At 42.8% G+C, this 19,215-nt stretch overlaps 2 protein-coding genes across 2 annotated transcripts; one reads left to right on the top strand and one right to left on the bottom strand.

Moving 5' to 3' along the window:
• The first annotated feature begins 7,526 nt into the window (after positions 1–7,526).
• On the top strand, positions 7,527–9,758 carry LOC110725010. Its single transcript, XM_021904489.1, has 5 exons — positions 7,527–7,974; positions 8,128–8,296; positions 8,389–8,712; positions 8,800–8,899; positions 9,003–9,758. The coding sequence occupies exons 1-5, from the start codon at positions 7,527–7,529 to the stop codon at positions 9,756–9,758; spliced, it is 1,797 nt and encodes a 598-aa protein (XP_021760181.1).
• Positions 9,759–17,554: 7,796 nt separating this feature from the next.
• Positions 17,555–18,253, bottom strand: LOC110725009. The gene has a single exon (XM_021904488.1). It carries the CDS (start codon positions 18,251–18,253, stop codon positions 17,555–17,557), a length of 699 nt encoding a protein of 232 aa, XP_021760180.1.
• Between the last annotated feature and the right edge of the window lie 962 nt (positions 18,254–19,215).

Raw genomic sequence — 19,215 nt, 5'->3', positions numbered from 1 at the left:
TGAATTTACACTAAGTATCGAACTCAGTTTTTTAAACAAACGAGTCTGTCTGGATATTATCCAGACGGACAGGAAAATATTTGATCATACTAAGTATCAAACTTAGTTAGATAAATGGAGAATCCGTCTGAGTACTACCCAGGCGGATAGTCAAGCAGTTGAATAAACAAAGTATCAAATTAAATAAACAAGAGATCCGAGTATTACCCAGGCGGTCAAACAAATGTAACCTTCACTAAGTATCGAACTTAGTTAGGTAAATGGGGAATCCGCCTGGATATTACCCGGATGGATAATCAAACGATAATTTTGCAAACAAAGTCTGAATCTTCATTAACTGACTCACTGTTTACAAAAAGTTTACATTTTCAAAAGTAGTACTTTTTTAGATTGTCTACATTCCAAGTTCTAGGCAGGCGCCTGCCGTCTGGACTGTCGAGGCGGTAGGTGTCGTCCCTTACTTCTTCTTAGATCCGGTAGGGGCCTTCCCAATTTGGGGTTAGCTTTCCCAACTCATTGGCCCTACCGGTTGCCTCCATTTTTCGTAACGCTAAGTCGTCAACTTTCAAAGGACGCTTGTGTACTTTTTTGTTGTAGGCTCTCGTCATTCTCAGACGGTAAATCTCATGATGCAAGGCGGCATTGCCCCTGCGTTCTGGGAGTAAATCTAATGCCAGGCGCATTGCTTCCCAGTTTGCCTCTTCATCATACAGCATGACTCTGAGAGTCGGCTTGTAATGTTCGATGGGCAAGACGGCTTCAGCACCGTAAACCATGAGAAATGGGGTTTCACCGGTTGCCCCTTTTGCTGTTGTCCGGATGGCCCACATGGATTAATTCTTCTGCCCATAAGCCACCGGCTCTTTCTATTTTCTTTTTAATGTCGTCTAAGATGAGTTTGTTGAGAGCTTCAACTTGGCCGTTTGCTTGGGGTCGGCCAACAGATGCGAAATAGCTTGAGATCCCCTAATCTCCCAACCAAGTTTTTAGCTGAGGCGTCTCAAACTGAGGACCATTATCAAACACCATAGACATGGGTACCCCGTACCGGGTGATAACATTCTTCCAGATGAAGGAAATTACGTCTGAGGTCTTGATGTTTTTAACCGCCTCAGCCTCCACCCACTTGGTGAAGTAATCCACAGCCACCAAGATGTAGCGCTTTCCCCCTTGAGCAGGCGTGTAAGGACCTAGAATGTCCATGCCCCATTTTGCAAACGGGATTGGGTTGTGGATGGCCGTTAGATCAGTAGCCGGACGGTGAATGAGTTTGCCAAATTTTTGGCACTTGTCACATTTCTTCACCAACTCCTTGGCGTCTGCCTCAAGAGTGGGCCAAAAGTAATGTCGTCTGGCTCAGACGGCTAGGGACCTGGCGCCGATGTGAGAGGCGCAGAATCCCGAGTGCAAGTCTTCGAGAACTTCTTTCCCCTTTTCTGGGGTGACACACTTCAACAAAGGCTTCAGAAACCCCGCCTTGAAGAGTTCTCCATTTTTCAACTCGAATCTTGCAGCTCGCTTTTTCAGGACGGCTGCTTCTTGTGGCGAATCAGGAAGTGTGTCGTCTGAGAGATAGGCCCGGATGCCATCCTTCCAGGTAGAGCTTCGGTCCAGAATTCCAACGGGATCCTCATAGATGCTTCTCTTATCAAGAACTTCCCAGAAGACTGACCGAGGCGTATCATGGTAGGCGGAAGATGCCAGCTTTGACAATGCATCCGCCTGGTTGTTTTCCGACCTAGGCACCTGATTCAGCCGGAATTCCTCAAATGCCTTGGTCTCTTCTTTGACTGCCTGAAGATATTTAATCATAGCCGGATGGGTAGCCTCATAACTTCCGTCATACTGGCTAACAACCAATTGAGAATCAGAGTAGGAGTCAATTTTCATGGCCCCTGCCGCCTTACACATGCGTATGCCGGCTAGCAGGGCTTTATATTCCGCCTCATTGTTAGAGGCCTGAAACTTGAAGCGTAGTGCATATTCAAATCTGTCTCCTTTAGGAGACTCATAAATTACGCCTGCACCACATCCGTTCTTTGTAGAGCTCCCGCCTACGTACACTTTCCAAACCTGATCAAGATTATCCAGAGCCACCGGACGAGTCATTTCAACAATGAAGTCGGAAAACGCCTGACCTTTCACTGCCTTTCTTAGTTCGTAAGTGATTTCAAGGCTCTGCATTTCAATAGGCCATTTCAACATTCTCCCGGATGAGTCCAAGGTAGACATTGGCCGCTTGAGTGGCTGGTCCGTGTAGATCACCACCGGATGTGCCAAAAAGTAAGGCTTCAATTTTTTGAATGCCATATACAAAGCAAGGTCAAATTTTTCAACCATGGAGTACTAGAGTTCAGCATTTTTAAGAACATGGCTAATGAAGTAAACCGGGAGCTGCACGCCGTCTCGCTCAGCAAGGAGAACGACACTGAGGGCATGGTTTGAGACGGTTAAATACATGTACAACGTCTCCCTAGGCAAAGGACTGACCAACCTAGGCAGAGAATGTAAATGCTCTTTCAACCTCTGGAACGCCGCCTCAGCATCATCCCCCCATTCAAATTTGGTCTTCTTCCTGATTGCTTGGAAGAAGTAGAGGCATTTGTCACCTGACCGGCTGAGGAACCTCCCCAGGGCGGCCAGACAACCGGTGAGTCTCTGAACTTCCTTGACAGAGCGGGGTGACTTCATGTCAATCACCGCTTGTATCTTTTCGGGGTTAGCCTCTATCCCCCTTTGATCAATTAGGAATCCGAGAAACTTCCCAGACTCAACACCAAAGACGCATTTCTTAGGATTTAACATAACCTTATGCCGCCTGAGGGTGGTGAATGTTTCTCGGAGATCAGCCAGGTGATCCGTCTGTAGCTTGGATTTGACTATCATGTCATCAATGTACGCCTCCACATTCCTCCCAATCTGATTGATGAAGACCGTATTAATCATCCGTCGAAAAGTGGCAGGCGCATTTTTCAAGCCAAACAACATCACCGTATAACAGAATAACCCCTGATCAGTGACGAAGGCCGTCTTCTCTTGATCCTTTTTCCACAGGGGTATCTGATGGAAGCCAGAGTAGGCATCCATAAAACTCATCAAGGCGTGGCCGGCTGTAGAATCGAGCAGATTGTCGATCTTTGGAAGCGGGTAACTGTCCTTTGGACACGCCTTGTTGAGGTCTGTGTAATCAACACACATGCGCCAGGTCCCATTCGGTTTCTTAACAAGGACCACATTAGCCACCCAGTCGGGAAAATTACAAGGTCGAATGAACCTGGCGTCTAGCAGCTTTTTAACTTCGGCAGCTGCTGCCTGACTTCTTTCCTCACCGTGGTTTCTTTTCTTTTGCCGGATGGGCTTCTTTTTGGGGTCCACGGCGAGTTTGTGGACAGCAAGATCCGGGCTGACGCCTGGCATCTCCTCCACTTCAAAGGAAAAAATGTCTTTGAATTCCTTCAGCAGAAGGTGTAAGCTTGCACCCAAGGTAGCATGAGCTACCGTCCCAACCTTAATAGTACGTTCTAGACGGCTGTCATCCAGAACGAGATCAATGCTTTCGCCAGCCGGTTGGGGACGGAGCTCATCTGATCGTTCACCAGTCAGTGATTGCTATTTTTTCTCCTTTTTCACCTCCACCAGCAGAGGAGCCTTTTTTTTTCTTTCCGGCTGCTGATGGGGCAGGAGCTGGGTCGGCATCCTTGACGTTGTCAAGGTCTATTGGCTCCTGACCGCCTGGGACCACGGTATCTCGGACGGCTGAGAGATAGCACTCTCGGGCCGTCTTCTGATCCCCATTCAAGGAACCAATAGAGCCGTCATCCCTCTCATACTTGATGAGCATGAGGGACGGGATGATTACTGCCTTGGCTACGTTGAGGGTTGGCCTGCCAAGAATTATGTTATAGGAGGTCAACTCCTCAACGACCAAGAATCTGACGACAATATGTCGTCCCTGGCCCTTCTCTCCCACCCGGATGGGTAAGTCAATCTTTCCGGCTAGGTAGACCATACCACTCCCAAAACCAACCAAGGGGTGGGTGACCGGATGCATGTTGCTGACATTGTATTTTAGCTTTTGCAGGCACCGGAGGCTGATGATGTCTGATGAGCTGCCGGTGTCTATAAGGATCCGTCCAACTAATTGGTTGGCAACCTTACATTCAATGACCACCGGATCATCATGAGGACGGCGGACGCTGCCCCTATCCTTTTCAGTGATCAAGACGTCTGGGAAGGAAGAGCTGGCAGACACCTGCTCATCATCATCTTTATCTATCTTTTGAAGATGGCTCTTGGTGCCCCGGATGGTAGGGCCACCACATGAGAACTCGCCTGCTATAGTGTAGACAGGCTCCTTGTCGGTATCCGAACTACTAGCAGGCTGGGGGTAGTCTTAGAGGACTGACCCTTGTTTTTCTTTTTTGCCCCGGCTGGGTACTTGGAAATGTAGGACTTCAACAGCCCTTTGTCAGCCAGACGGTCCAGCACACGCTGAAGACTGAAGCAGTCGTTGGTGTCATGGCCGACCTCCTATGGAACTGACAGAATTTATTCTTGTTCCGTGTCTAGACAGAACTCTTCATAGGATTCGGCTTCTCAATGGACAGCCGGTCCTTTACCTCCATGAGGATGGATTTGCAGTCTTTATTAAACTCGTACTTGGGGACGTACGGTTTAAATTCTTTATTTTTCTTCTAGGACGGCTGGTCAGAGTCAGTAACCGCCTAGACTTCTTTTCTTTTCTTGCTCTGTCTTTTGTTTTTAGCCAGCTGAGCTGACCGACTGTCTTTCTGTTTGTCAGACTTCTTGAAGTCCAACTGGCTACCAGGCGAGCAGAGGTCGGTAGCTTGAATGTAGCTTTCCGCCTCTCTCAGGGGCGCCTGTAGGGTGAAAGCCCCTTTTCTGACTAGTTCGAACTTAAAGGTCGACCCGTCTCTCAGAGCTTTAAAAAATTCTGTAAAGGCTACCTCATCAGACAGCCCCTGAATCTGAATTATGATCAGCTTGAACCGCCTGACATATGAGCGCAACCCTTCTCTCTCTCCCTGCTTAACAGTGCTCAAATCAAGGCTTGTTTTCTTAGCAGGGATGTTTATTGAGAAGTTGGAAGCAAACAGGAAGGCAAGCTTCCTGAAGATATCTATGGACCCGGCTTGCATATTGCCAAACCATTGTTGGGCAATGCCCTTTAATGTAGCCGGGAAGCATCGACACCAAGTGGCATCGTCCAACCCCTACAGATACATGAGGTTGGTGTAAGCCATGAGGTGACCTTCCGGATTGGTGGAACCATCATAGGTACCAACCAACACATTCTTAACCTTGGTCGGCTGTGCCGCCTCGGTTATCTCCCGAGTGAACGCAGAAGGTTGTTCACTCAGGCGCAGCAGACGAAGCTGCCAGTCCAATGGCTGGACATTTGGATATGCCACCTGACCCACAAAAAAGGCCGGCTGCATGAAGTGAGGAGGATACTGCCCGTAAGCCTAAGTAGGCACATACGGGACAACTCCAATCATATGAGGGCCAGAATGGACGGTATTACCGCCTGTCTGGCTCTCATGCAAGGAGGGTGCACTCCCTGCAGAGATGTTGAAGCTGTCTGGAAAGTTCGACGTTGAAGCCGACTCGGACAGCGATTGGTTTCTCTTCCGGTTAATAATCTCCCGGGCATCAAGAGTTGATTTTTTAATTCTCACCGACTGCTGAGGCCGGCGAGTATTACTGGTGTTCCCCCCAGGAAGGAGAATTTTTGACCAATCAATGGTCCCGGCTGCCTTCTCCTTTGGATGGGGAGTGGGATGCCGATTTCTGACTGACTTCCCCTTCTCTGGAGGAGTCTTCTTTGCCGACTGACCTTTACTTGGGCCAGCCCTGCTTTTGGTGATCAGCTCTGTAATTTCACCCTTGAAACTCGTCATGAACCTCATGAGTTCGTCTCGGGTGACAGGGGCTGATCTAGTTGCCGTTTGGGTTGCCTCTTTCAGCTGCCCAGTGGGTCTGCTCGGACCCGCCTGGGAGGTGCCCCGCTCCAGAGTCTCTCTGGGCCGGATGCGCTTGACTCTGAGAGAGCCGTCTTCGGCTGTGGAGGTTTTGACCTGAGGATCCTCATCCTCCTCATGGTCTCTAAAGACTTCTGGGTCTTCGCCCAGACGGTTAGGGGGTACAAACTCTTGAACCATCTTCGAGGTACTCTCCCCACAGACGGCGCCAAATGTTTTGGGTGTTTTTGTCCCTAGGGAGAGTTACAACACGAAGACTGATCCGAGGTGAGTTGTACCTGCAAAACAAACGGAGACACCAGTTGGGTGGTGCTCCGCCTCCGACGCACAAGTTAGAAACTTGAAGGGAGAAAAAAGGTGCGGAAATTTAGGTAGGGATCTGCTCGGATTCCAAGCTCGGGATGTCTCTATCAAAGAGTAAGTGTGTAATAAATGATAAAGATTGTCCCCAAAAAGAGGGTCATCTCCCTATTTATAGGGTCTTTGGGATTTGTGCCTCTGATTAGGTCACTGTACCCTAATCAGTGGTGGGCTGCGCCGCTTTGCGGCTTTCTCGGGATTTGGGCCTGTAGGTCGCCCTTTTTTCCCTTATTTTCTAGAGCGACACGTGTCAAGCAGAGATTGGTCCACTTTGGGCCATCCTGAGGCTGACACGTGTCGTCCTCTGATTGGACCACGTGGCGGGGTAAAATTACCCTAAACACATGCCCGAAAGGATGTATGTTGTTTTGGAAAGATGATGCTCAATTATCTACATGTAGGGTCTGTGGCAGCGACCGATACAAGAAGACTTCTAAAGGTAGCTTAGTGCCTTTGAATGTTCTATTTTATTTCCTTATCACACCTAGGTTGCAAAGGCTTTTTGCAACTAAAAACATTTCTGAGGAAATGACATGGCATGCTAAAAATCCTCGAGTTCAAGGCACAATGGCACACCCTAGCGATAGTGAAGCGTGGAAACACCTAGATAGTTGCTTTCCTGAGTTTGCCTCTGAACCTCGTAATGTTCGACTTGGCCTATGTACGGATGGATTTGCTCCACATGGTCAGTTTGGGGGACAGTATTCATGTTGGCCTGTCATTTTGACCCCTTATAACTTGCCTCCGTCAATGTGTATGAAAAGACAGTTCACGTTTCTTTCGTTACTCATTCCTGGTCCTAAAAACCCTAAGGGAAACTTGGATGTTTACATGCAGCCGCTCATACACGAGTTGAAACAGTTGTGGGAAGTTGGGGCAAATACTTATGATATTTCGAGAAAACAAAATTTCAATCTTCGAGCAGCCATCCTATGAACCGTTAGTGACTTCCCGGCTTATGGTATGTTATCTGGTTGGACCACAGCCGGTAAGAAGGCTTGTCCATATTGCATGCAGAAAAGCAAAGCATTTTGGCTCGAAAATGGTGGTAAGGTTTCTTGGTTTGACTGCCATCGTCAATTCCTTCCGACAAATCATCCTTTTCGAAATAGTAAAAATACATTTTGTAAAAACAAAGTCAAAAAAGGTTCACCACCTCACATCATGTCAGGAGAGGAACTTTGGGAATGTGTGAAAAACCTCCCGAAAGCAACAGATGGTCCCGAGGCACTGAAACGTGTCAAGAATGCAAAAAAAGGATGGTTCAAGCAAGGCACTCTATGGGACCTTCCATATTGGAAACATCTGCTTGTTCGTCACAACTTAGATGTCATGCACGTTGAAAAAAACTTTTTTGATCAGTTGATTCACACTATAATGGACGTGAAAAAGCAATCTTGTGACACCCCATCAGCTCGGAATGACATTTTTAAATACTGTAAACGGCCCCAGCTACATCTTCAAGAGGATGATAGAGGAGAAGAATTCATGCCAAAGGCTCCATTTTCTCTTGACAAGGCTCAGAGAAAGGTTTTGTGTGAGTGGGTCAAACAGCTGCGGTTTCCTGATGGTTACGCTTCCAATTTGAGCCGATGCGTTGATTTGCAATCAGGTAAGTTACATGGAATGAAAATTCATGATTGTCACGTGTTCATGGAGAGGTTGTTGCCCACTGCTTTAAGAGAATTGCTCCCTACCCATATATGGAATGCAATTACAGAGATAAGCCAATTCTTTCACGATTTATGTTGCTACACAATTACAGTTAGCGACATGGAGCGATTGGAAAAAAACATAGCTGAGATCCTGTGCAAGCTTGAGAAGGTTTTCCCCCCATCTTTCTTCAACTCCATGGAGCATTTACCAATTCATTTGCCATATGAGGGCAAGTTATATGGACATGTTCCATATCGATGGATGTATCCTTTCGAAAGGTAAATCAAAGGTCCTTTCTCAACTCTTACTTTCATCTCTTTCATTGATTTCTGTTACTTATACTTCTACGGCTACATAAACATAATTACAGGTTCCTCAATCACCTGAAACGAAAAATTGGTAATAAGGCTCGTGTTGAAGGTTCCATATGCAACGCTTATCTCACTGAAGAGATATCAAACTTCTGCTCCAATTACTTTCAGCCCTCAGTTGACACAAAAACACGAGATCTAGGTCAAAATGTGAATGCTGATGTGGAATCCCTGGCTGACAACGATGAAATCCCAGAGCTGTTCACGGTGGATAAGGGTCGTGTGTCAAATTTGGGTAAAACTCGGTATTTAGATGACAAGGAACTCGAACGTGCTCATTTGTTCATTTTAAGAAATATCGGCATTCTTGGTGAATACGAAAGGTATATATGTTTACGATAAACTTTTGAAAATCCCTTAAATTTAATATAATTGCTGCAATGATTAACCATGTGTCATTAATCTATTAGGCAGTTTGAGGACTGCATTCTTAGTACTCGAACTTATTTGCGTCGAGAAGATGTCATGGAGAAATGCAAAAGTGAATTCCCTGATTGGTTTCATCACAAGGTGATAATACTTTTCGAACATTGCATCTCGATTAATTTGTGATAATATAATATAATATATTTCATTTCAATTAGTGTGATGCTTGTATTCGTAAAGGTTATAGGTGAGAGAACAAAAACCAAGTTCTGATGTGTTGCGAGCATTGTCTATGAGGCCTTTCAAGCGTGTTCGAACTTGGAACCAGGTATTTGTCGGTGGCTTTAATTTCCACACACAGTCCTATGGCAAACACAAATCTACGATGAATTACGGGGTGTGTGTCTCAAGTGAGGACGGTGGAGAGTACTTTGGCATTTTAAACGACATAATTGAACTTGTCTACACCGGTCCCGAAAAAGAGTACAAGACTATTTTGTTTAGTTGTAGTTGGATGGATTGTGTTAAAGGAATGAACATTCATGAACAATACAAGCTTGTCGAAGTAAATCATACTAAGAAGTATCCCAAGTATGATCCATTTGTCTTATCTTACCAAGTGTCTCAAGTGTATTATGCATCTTACCCTAGCCTTAAACGTGATCGGGTTCAATGGTGGGCTGTATTTAGAACTCAAGCAAGGTCGGTGATTGATGCTCCGGTGGATTTAGAGTTTTTGCAGGGTCCTTCCCCACAAGTACATGCAACGCTTTGTCCACCAAATGACATTCCAGACTATGAACTTGATAGTGATGATGATGATGATGATGACGATGGCTTTATTATCTCAAGCGATGAAGAAGAAGAAGAAAGCATTGGCTCCAGTGACAGTGACAGTGACGAAGACATCGATGTATTTTTAGATGACACTAGTGATAGTAATAATGATAGTGATAATGATAGTGGTAGTAGTGATAAGAGTAATGAAGAGGAGAATATGTAGTTACTCCTTTTACTATTGTCTTCGAATGTTTAGTTTTTAAAGACTACTCGGATTTGTAATATTGCATTACATTTTTGGTCTCATTTTATTATTTTAAAGAGCGTATCAAGCTATTTTCCTAGAGGTCTAACTAGGGTCAACTACGATAAACTCTAACTAGGAACGTCACAAGACACCTCAATCGTTAAATGCAAGCCACAAATCAATGGTCCGTATCAATGTGAACTTACAATGCAATCTAGTGTAAAAATCAAAGTTTGCTTCTCTTTAATTAATCACACACATGCACATGATCATCAACCAATTTAATCACATAGTCAACTCCATCAATTTTCCCCAATTAGCATTATTCCATTACTCATACATGCTTCACCATTACCCTAGCAAGCAATCTACTCACTAGCCTTGAAATTAAGATCAAAACAACACTAAGCAACAAGATCAAATCAAACAAGCTAAAATCAAACACAAATCAATCAAACTTCAATCAAACTAGAACAATCAACAAAACAAATGAAATAAAACTAAAGATCAAACTGTAGATTGAATTAAAGAAAAGGAATCCTTACAAACTTGATCAAAAATCAAAGGAAATGAAGAAATCATCAATACACCATGAATTTCTCTCTCCAAAAACCTAGAGGTTCTCTCTCTAAAATCTCTCTAATTATCCTCTAATTCTGATCTAATTCTATTCTCTAATCTCCCTCCTCCTCAAAAATAAAAGGAAAAACTATAAAAGGAAAGATACAAAAGAAGAGTTAGTTAGATCGTCCCAAATGAAACCCCGGAAGGTGCAGTCGCAACAAGGGGGTGGCGCGGCCACGAGAAAATGGGTACGGAATAGGGACCCAGGCAGGCGCGCCCGCACCTGGCAGCAGGTGAGTAATCCTCTTCTTCGTCCTAGCTTATCCTCGTGCGCTTGTCTTGGTGATGATTATGAACACTAAGGTAGGAAGTCTTGAAATGGCCATTTTGGTGGGTTCATGCCAAAGATGATGCCGCCACCGCATGCATGCACCGATCTCATGAACTTGCTCCTTGCATTCCTTCAAACTTGAGATCCAAATGACAAGCAAGAGGCATCCTAAGTGATGGGAAATATGAGAAGAAGGCTCGGGAATCCTCGGAACACGATCATAACCTAAAAATACACGAAAACAAGAAAATAAAAGGGAAAAAGACCAAATAAACAAAGAAATGCACAAACAAAGAAAACTAACTAAGGAAAGCAGAAACTAAAAAATAAAGAACAAAACTAAGGAAAACTAAAGAAAAGAGCTATGAAATAGCATGAAATTCATCCTTAAAGAAGCCAAATGAGTGCCATAAATGACACTCATCAAATCCCTCAAGCTAAAATTTTGCTCTTCCTCGAGCAAAACAAAGCAAGAAAGAATAAGGATGAAAGACTTATTCAAAAAGAAAAAGAAAGACTCAAGATGAGAATATACACTAAAACTCACTATCGTAGGAATCACGGTTGTTTTTAGCTACAACAAGCCATTTTAAACTCCTAGATTGCCCTAGAGGACGAGTAATGCTCTCGTAAGGGTATCCTAAGAGTTTACCCATAACTCTCCCCCAACATCAAAGAGACAAAACCATAAAAAGAAAAGAAAAATGGAAAAGGGAAAACAAAACCTTTGCGAAATGGACTTACAAAGAGACTACATTGCAAATGAATGAAAATCTTTCTCAAGCAATCAAGGTATGCACGTTCCAAGATATCCACGGTTGATTGAAACATAAGGTATGCTAAGCATAGGAACTAGACGTCACAATCCAAGTTCATCCCAAACAATCTTACCGCGTTCTCCCCACTAGTCTCAAACCTCCCCTTACTGAGCATCCCAATGATTCCTCAAAGGAACCGGAAGAAGAGATTTATTTAGGCTACTCGACAATCTTGACTATGCATCCATTGTCCTTAGGCAATGACCCATGATTCCCTCCCCCGAATAGTGACTCAACATCTAGGTCGAAAGGGATTTTCCAAAGGTTGTAACGTAAGGCATAAAGGGTGAACGTAGGCTAAGATTTAAAATTTGGCGGTTTTCCTAAATAGTGAAGCAAAAGGGTGATCAATCCTCAACATCACAATCAAGAAATCATTAAACAAACACAACTACACCCCCAAGATTATTCAAAGCTATACTCACAATAATATGTACAAAAAGCGTAAACGCTTCTCCCCCAAGCTTAAATGAAGCATTTTCCTCAATGCTTAGAAGGAGAAAAGAATACATCAAAATATTTTTGAAGTTTTTACTTTTTCAATTTTCATATTTTTTTTTGTTTTGTTTTGTGTGCTATGCTTCTTACTTGCCTCTTTCCATCTTATGATGGCTTTTTCAATTTTGCACTTATTTGTCCAAGCCTTTTATAATTAAGGATGGCTTTTACTCATACTCATTTGTCATTATTCACAAAGAAGATATAGCACAAGCATGCATCAAGGGAACCACATATCCCAACTTTTTCACCACAAACTCCATCAAGAATAATCAATTGCTTCACAAAAAAAAATAAGAAAAGAAAGAAAATGAAACAAAAGGCCAAAGATCTAAAGATGTGGCTTGAAAAGAATGTAATAGGCTCAAATGGTTGCAAGAAGGCAAATGTAAACCCAAAAACAAAGATGAAACAAACTATCCTAAAAATGAAAAATACCACCCCGAAAAGATGCCTTTGTCATCCCTAGATAGCTCGGTCTCGGGTGGAAGAATCATAAATCAAGCTTTATAGATAAGGTCCGCAATAGTCAAGGATCCACGCCGCTCATACAAAATAGGTTGAAGGCTTGAAAAACAATGAACCTCACATGGATGTAGCAAAAACTCACTAGTGGTGTCAAATCGACTATAGGGAGCAACTACCAAGCATGCCACAACAAACAAGTAGAATCCGGTTTCATGATCCTCCTAGTTCAAACCAACTACCTTAGCATACACCTATCCTAGAGTCAACCAAGCATACTCTAAAACCGCACATACCTTTACTACCTAGGAAGAAATTCATTCAAAAGACAAAGTCCAATGTACAAAGTCCAATTCATAAGGAAAACAAAAAGGGGTGAAAAACAAGCCTCAAAAGCATACCACATACCAAGACAAGAACAAAGTAAAAATAAGGGAAAAGAAAAATAAAAGGAAAAGAAAAGAAAAGGAAAGCCATAGATAAAGGAGGAATAGGAAAAAATGAGAAAGGAACTAGAAAGCAAGTTAAACACATATATCCCAATCGACATACAAGTGATCGAATGACAACATCGTCAACGATCCCAAACACATGACGTGTTAACAAGAAATCATCCTCGAACCGTTCAACTTCCCCTAAGCTAAACCTAATCTATGCATCCAAAGAAAATAAAGAGAAAAATTAGAAAGGTCTCACCGGGTATCCATGCATAGCATAATAAACAAAGGCGATAGAAAGAACCACCTTCGTTGCACTCCAAAATCGTAAGCATCATCAAAAAGCCATGTGAGAACAAGAAAAGCAAAAGAAGCTATAAACAAAGAAAAAGGTTAGTAACTTCAAAACAAAAGAAAAAGATACTACAAAGTAAAACTAAACGAAGCTAACAAAAACACTGATCAACTAAGCAAAACTAAGCTAACAAAGACAAAAAAAAGGAAAGTAAAGAAAGACTAAGTAAACAACTAAACAACTAACTAACTAAAAGACACTAGACTACAAGATTTGGATTCAAAGGGATTTGGATTCAAGGGTTTTGGATATAAGGGAGCAAGAATCAATCAACACCATCACAAGGAAAACATCACAACAACAATGGCAAAACAAGCTCATGGGACTAGCAACAAGCATCAACAAGACTAGAGACCAAAAAATGAAAACCATCATGCAAGAGGCAAATAAAATACAAGGTAAGCAACAACAACAAATATTGGCAACCGAGATACAAATGAAGTTCCCCCAAGCTAAACATGAATACATCTCAACATCCCAACAATACAAATCAAGCACATAAAACATAAGGGATGGAGGTAAAAGGCACAAAACTGAGGGAACTAAGACTAATCATTACCACCACCACTTGGCCCGGCCTTAATGGAATCATTGTTGCCCATGTAGTCATCGAAGGTTGGGGGTGAGTAAGGATCCTAACCTCCGGTGAATCCCTCGGGCCAACCATAATGCCCCTTGAAGTTATCTTGCTGCCAAGGGGCAAGAGGTGTGAATTGCTCGGGCAAGGTAAGCTCAAATGGATGGTTAGGGTGCACATAGGGGTAATTAGGGTCACCCCTTTAGTCACACCCTCCAGGAGCACGGTAATCATAGTTACCAGGCTCGTCTGGGTAAGAACGAGGCTCGGTACCGGGCACTAAAGGCCCTTGCCAATAAGGATGCCCATGCGAAGGTATAGGACCTTGCTAGGGCGGAAAGTAAGGATAGTTAACCGGGGGAGTGAGGTTCCCTCGGTTAATCTCCGCATCATAGAGTTGTTGTTGTTGAATGAACATACCTTGTTGCATATCGAAAATACCTCGCATTTGGGAGTAGAGGGCCTCAAAATCTTGGTCATACATGCCCTCCAAGCGAATTTGCAACCCACTCATTTGGTTGCTTAGGGCCTCCAAGTCGGAGCGAGAAAATTGAGGTTGTTGCACTTGCCCTTGTTGTTGTTGTTGTTGTTGTTATTCTTGTTCTTCCTCTTCTTCTTCTTCTTCCTCATCAGAGTCAAAGTAGGGGTGACGGAAGCTCTTGGGGACATGCCACACATTAGGGGTGTCCATCCGGCGGAGAGATATCAAAGATGGGTTGGGAAGGTAGCACCAATGCTTGTTATCCCGAAGCCACTCATAATGCCCCTCCTCATAATGCTTGGAGATGAATTGAATTTGCCCCAATTGTTTCATATCAAGGTATAGGGAGGCGGCATCTCCAACCGTCTTGCTATATGGCAAATGATGATCGAGGTGGAGGTTGGTCAAGAGCCTAGTGACCATTCCCCCACAAGGAATCTCCCCGGTGTCCCGGTCTTGCAAAGCTACACAGTAAGTGGCAAAGATGTACCCCAAGTTCAACCGGCCACGATATTCTCCTTTAGTGGCCAACTATAAAATTTTGAGCCCCAATTTTCTCATCTTGCCCAACTCTTTCTTGGGGAGAACCGAGAACCCCAAAAGACAATGAACAACCCGAAGACAAGGTTGGTACACGGAGCTAATCTTGGCCTGTTTGGTGACAAACTCACCACCTCCGGAGATATCATCCCACCAAGAATCCTGATCATACTCCTAAAAAATATAAGGCTCTAGATCCAAGATATCACCATGAGGATCAAAATCTATAGCGACATTGAATTGCTCTAAGGAATAGTCGAAGAAGTTGTTGAAAATCTGGAAACAAACCCTATATTGACCTTCTACGGGAACTATCTCAACTATAGCAAAAACTCGAGAGTGGGCTCAACATAGGTGTGGTAGCTATGGGAGATGAATGTGCCAATCCGAAGGTTGATCAACAACTCCCTTACATCCTCATCAATCCCCAACGCGGACATGTTGGGTTTGAAGTAGTGCCTTATGGGCTTGAGGAAACGGTTTTCCTTTAATTGATGGTAACGGTTCCTTTTTTTTATCGTGGATTTTTCTTTTGGGTGGTGGAGTAGGTTTGCGTGTTTGGGAGGTGGATGTGCTTGGGGTAGGTGCATCAATGGAGGTGTTTGTTTTGCGTTTCTTGATAAGGTTTTTGAGGACTTTCGACATGATGAACTCCAAGTGTAAGATCACAAAAACCAATCACAAAATTTTCCAACAACAATCCGCAAAATTCACCAACCAAGAACTTCAAATTCCACCAATCACAATTCCAATCCAAATTGCCAAACAACACCAAACAACCAACAATTTCTTCCCACGGAATCAAAATCACAAGAAGAACTAACTAATACCACAATATCACCTTACTACCTAAACTACCAATATTCAAATTCCAAATTTCTCAACAAAATTTCTCACAAATGCTACAAAATCAACAAACAACACAATGTGAGTTGAAATCAAACAACAAAACAAATCAATTAATCATCTAAAAACCAATATGAATCATCAAAATCATAAAAAATTATACTACTACTATTCATGCTCATGAACAAATCAAAACTTGCAAATATATAAATAATTAAGCAATTAAAAGCTAGAGAAGATTATTATACCATATATGAAGCAAGATTGAACAACTTTTAGCCACCAATTCCCACCAAATTGAAAATCCCCAAACTATACCCAAGTATGGAGGAGAGAGATTGGAGGTTTAATTTGGTGAAAGTAGTATGAATTGATGATTTGGATGAAAATGTAGAAGTTATTAGTAAAGTGAAAAATTGAGTGATTTGTGTTGAAATTTGATGAGAATGAGAGGGTAGTGGTGCGGTTTCAAGGGTTTGAGGTTGATGGGGGTCAAATGTAGAAGGAGGAAATAAGGGGAAATGAAAGAAAGAAGGAAGAAAGAGAAGATAAGGGGGGCACGGCTAGGTGCGTGCCCGCACCAGCCAGGTGCGCAGCCGTACCAACCACATGCGTGCCCGCACCTGTGCCTAGCTCGATTTTTCTTCTTCTTTTTTTATTTTTGGTGCGTTCATCGGTGGGTTTATCGATCAAGATCAACATTTGGGCTCTTGAACCCACTGAAAGTGGCAGATTCAAATCAACATTTTAGTGGGTTCAAAATCCCAAAATAATGGTAGCACCACATGAACCCACCAAGTGAAAAATTCCTTCAAATTTAAAGCACAAAATTCCCTATCTTACCTCACTTAAATTCTTACCCTTTTACCTCAAATTCCGATGATATCGAATATAATCACATCAAAAACCACAAACACCTTCTCATTCCTAATGCTCACTTGATGAAATCCAATCCCAAAAATGCAACCTACAAATCCAAACAAGTAGAAAAGTGAAAGAAAAGAAACTAAAAGAAGGAAAAATAAGAAAAAATCAAAAATCAAAAAGAAAAGTTAAAAATCTCCGGGTTGCCTCCCGGGAAGCGCTTGCTTATGGTCCTAAGCTCGACCCTTCCTCCAAATCATGGAGGGTCAAAGAACACCACCTTCTTCAAGGTAGCAGAAAGAGCAAATTCCTTTTCAATTCTAGCAACCTCTTGTTGTTTCTTGATGAAACTTCCTTCAAAGACTTTTCAATTGCAAATTTTTCTTTCCATAACTTCTTTCTCTCTCTCTTCTTCTTAGAATCACGAGCTTTTTTCTTTCGCTTGTAGTTTATGGTGGATGGTTCCTCACCATCCATTCTCATGGAAACATCCCCTTCATCTTGAGGATAGAGCTCAAACCAATGAGGAATTTTGACTTCTTCCTCGTCCATAAGCTTGGGAATCATCATTTTCTCTTTATTAACCTTCTTGCCATCAAAACTTAAAAAAAGTATCATCACAATTCTCAAGAACATCGTTAGCTGAAGAATCGATCATGCACACATTATCAATAGAGCGAGGGAAATTAGCACACATAATTCCTTGCACAAGAGACAAAGACTCATGCATTGGTTTCAACTCAAAACTTTACTCTTTCTTACCAACTCTCAAGGTAATACGGCCTCCTTTCACATCTATTAAGGCTCCTGAAGTGGCTAAGAAAGGTCTTCCAAAAATGATAGGGATATGGTCATCTTCCGCAATCTCAAGCACAATGAAATCAACGGGAATAGTGAACCCTCCTATCTTAAGAGGAACATCCTCAACTCTCCCCTTTGGAATCATAATAGTCCGATCGGCCAATTGAAGGGTTATGTTAGATGGGAGGAGCTCACCTAGATTGAGTTTCTTAAAAATGGAATAAGCATGACGCTCACACTAGCTCCAAGATCACAAAAGGCATTATCAAACATTTTCCCTTTGATCTCACATGTTAAAGAGAAATTACCCGGATCCTCCATATTCTTAGGCAACTCATTATGAATGAAAGCACTACAACAATTCCCAACTTTAACCAAATCAACCTCATTACATTTTCTCTTCCCGCTTAAAATCTCCTTAAGGAACTTAGAGTACCTAGGCAATTGGGTAATTGCATCGGTGAAGGGGATAGAAAGGTGAACTTCCTTGAGCATAGCAAGAAACTTTCCAAATTGCTCATATATTTTGTGCCTCAAGAATTTTTGTGGGTATGGAAGGTCGGGTCTCCACACTTCCTCACGCTCTTTCTCACTACTCCTCTTTTTCTCTTGCAACTCCTCATAACTCACACTCTTAGACGCAACCTTCTCAACTTCCTCTCTTGGGTCACTCCTCTCCTCATCCTCCTCAATGGACCTTGAAACTCCCTCATTAAGAACTCTCCCACTCCTATTGGTGATAGAATACACGGGTTTCTTAGGTTCCACTCCTTGAGAAGGCAAAGAGGATGGACTAGCATAATCCTTTAGAGTGTTGTCTAGTTGGGTTATTTGTGTCTCAAGAATTTTGTTATGAGTCATCATCTCATTAAATTTCTTGTCACTCACCGCCATATAGGTTTTTATGATCTTGGTTTGGTTATCAATCTTTTCTTCCAAATTTGTCTTAAATGATGATGGTTGGGAATAAGAATTTTCACCGTTTGCTTGAGGCTTTGAAGCAAAACCAGGTGGGGGTCCCCTTTGGTTGTTATTTTGAAAACTTCCCCGATTTTGGTTTTTGTTCCAATTGCCTCGGCCTTGACTATTGCCACCATTATGGTAATGGTTACCAAAGCCTTGAGATTGACTTTGGTTTCCATACCCATGTCTTGGGTTTTGATTACTATAACCTTGGTTGTTATAGTTACCTCAGAAACCTTGGTTTCCTTGGTTCCTATAGCCTCCATTGTTGTAGTTATCGAAACCACCTTGGGGGTGAGAATTCCTATTGCCAAAATTCTTAGGTCCATCAAACCTTTGACCACCATTGGCATTAGACACAAAGTTCACATGTTCACATTCATTATTTTCAACATCATCACATCCATCAACAAAAGTTTGAGAACACATGGAAGATTCATGATCATAAGATCCACAAGAATCACAAAATAGACAACCACATGGCATGTTATTGGAAGTAAAAGTAGAAGAGTTAGAAAGTGTACCTCTCCATTTGGATTGGGAGGGATGACTCAATTAATTCGTAGAAACACTCTCAAGCCTGGCTTTGATTGATGTCATTCCCTTCCCTAGATTTGAAATTTGGGAGGACAAGTTGTTAATCGCGTTGAGATGATCCACCAAACAAACCGTCAAGCCACTCTTGCTCGTAGACTTTCTCGCTCCTTCTTGCCAATCTCTATAGTATCTCACCACATCCTCAATTATTTCGACTACCTCTTCTTCCGTCCTATTCATTATAGGACCTACGGCTCCTCCATCAAGGTATGACTTGCCTTGGGCACTCAAGCCTCCGGAGAAAATTTGTATCACTTGATGGGTAGGAATTCCATGATGTGGGCACTCTCTTTGGT

Source organism: Chenopodium quinoa, unplaced genomic scaffold, assembly GCF_001683475.1.
Source record: "Chenopodium quinoa cultivar QQ74 unplaced genomic scaffold, ASM168347v1, whole genome shotgun sequence".
NCBI classification, from domain to species: domain Eukaryota; kingdom Viridiplantae; phylum Streptophyta; class Magnoliopsida; order Caryophyllales; family Amaranthaceae; genus Chenopodium; species Chenopodium quinoa.
The sequence above is the reverse complement of the archived record's forward strand: the minus strand, read 5'-3'. Positions and strand labels throughout refer to the sequence as shown.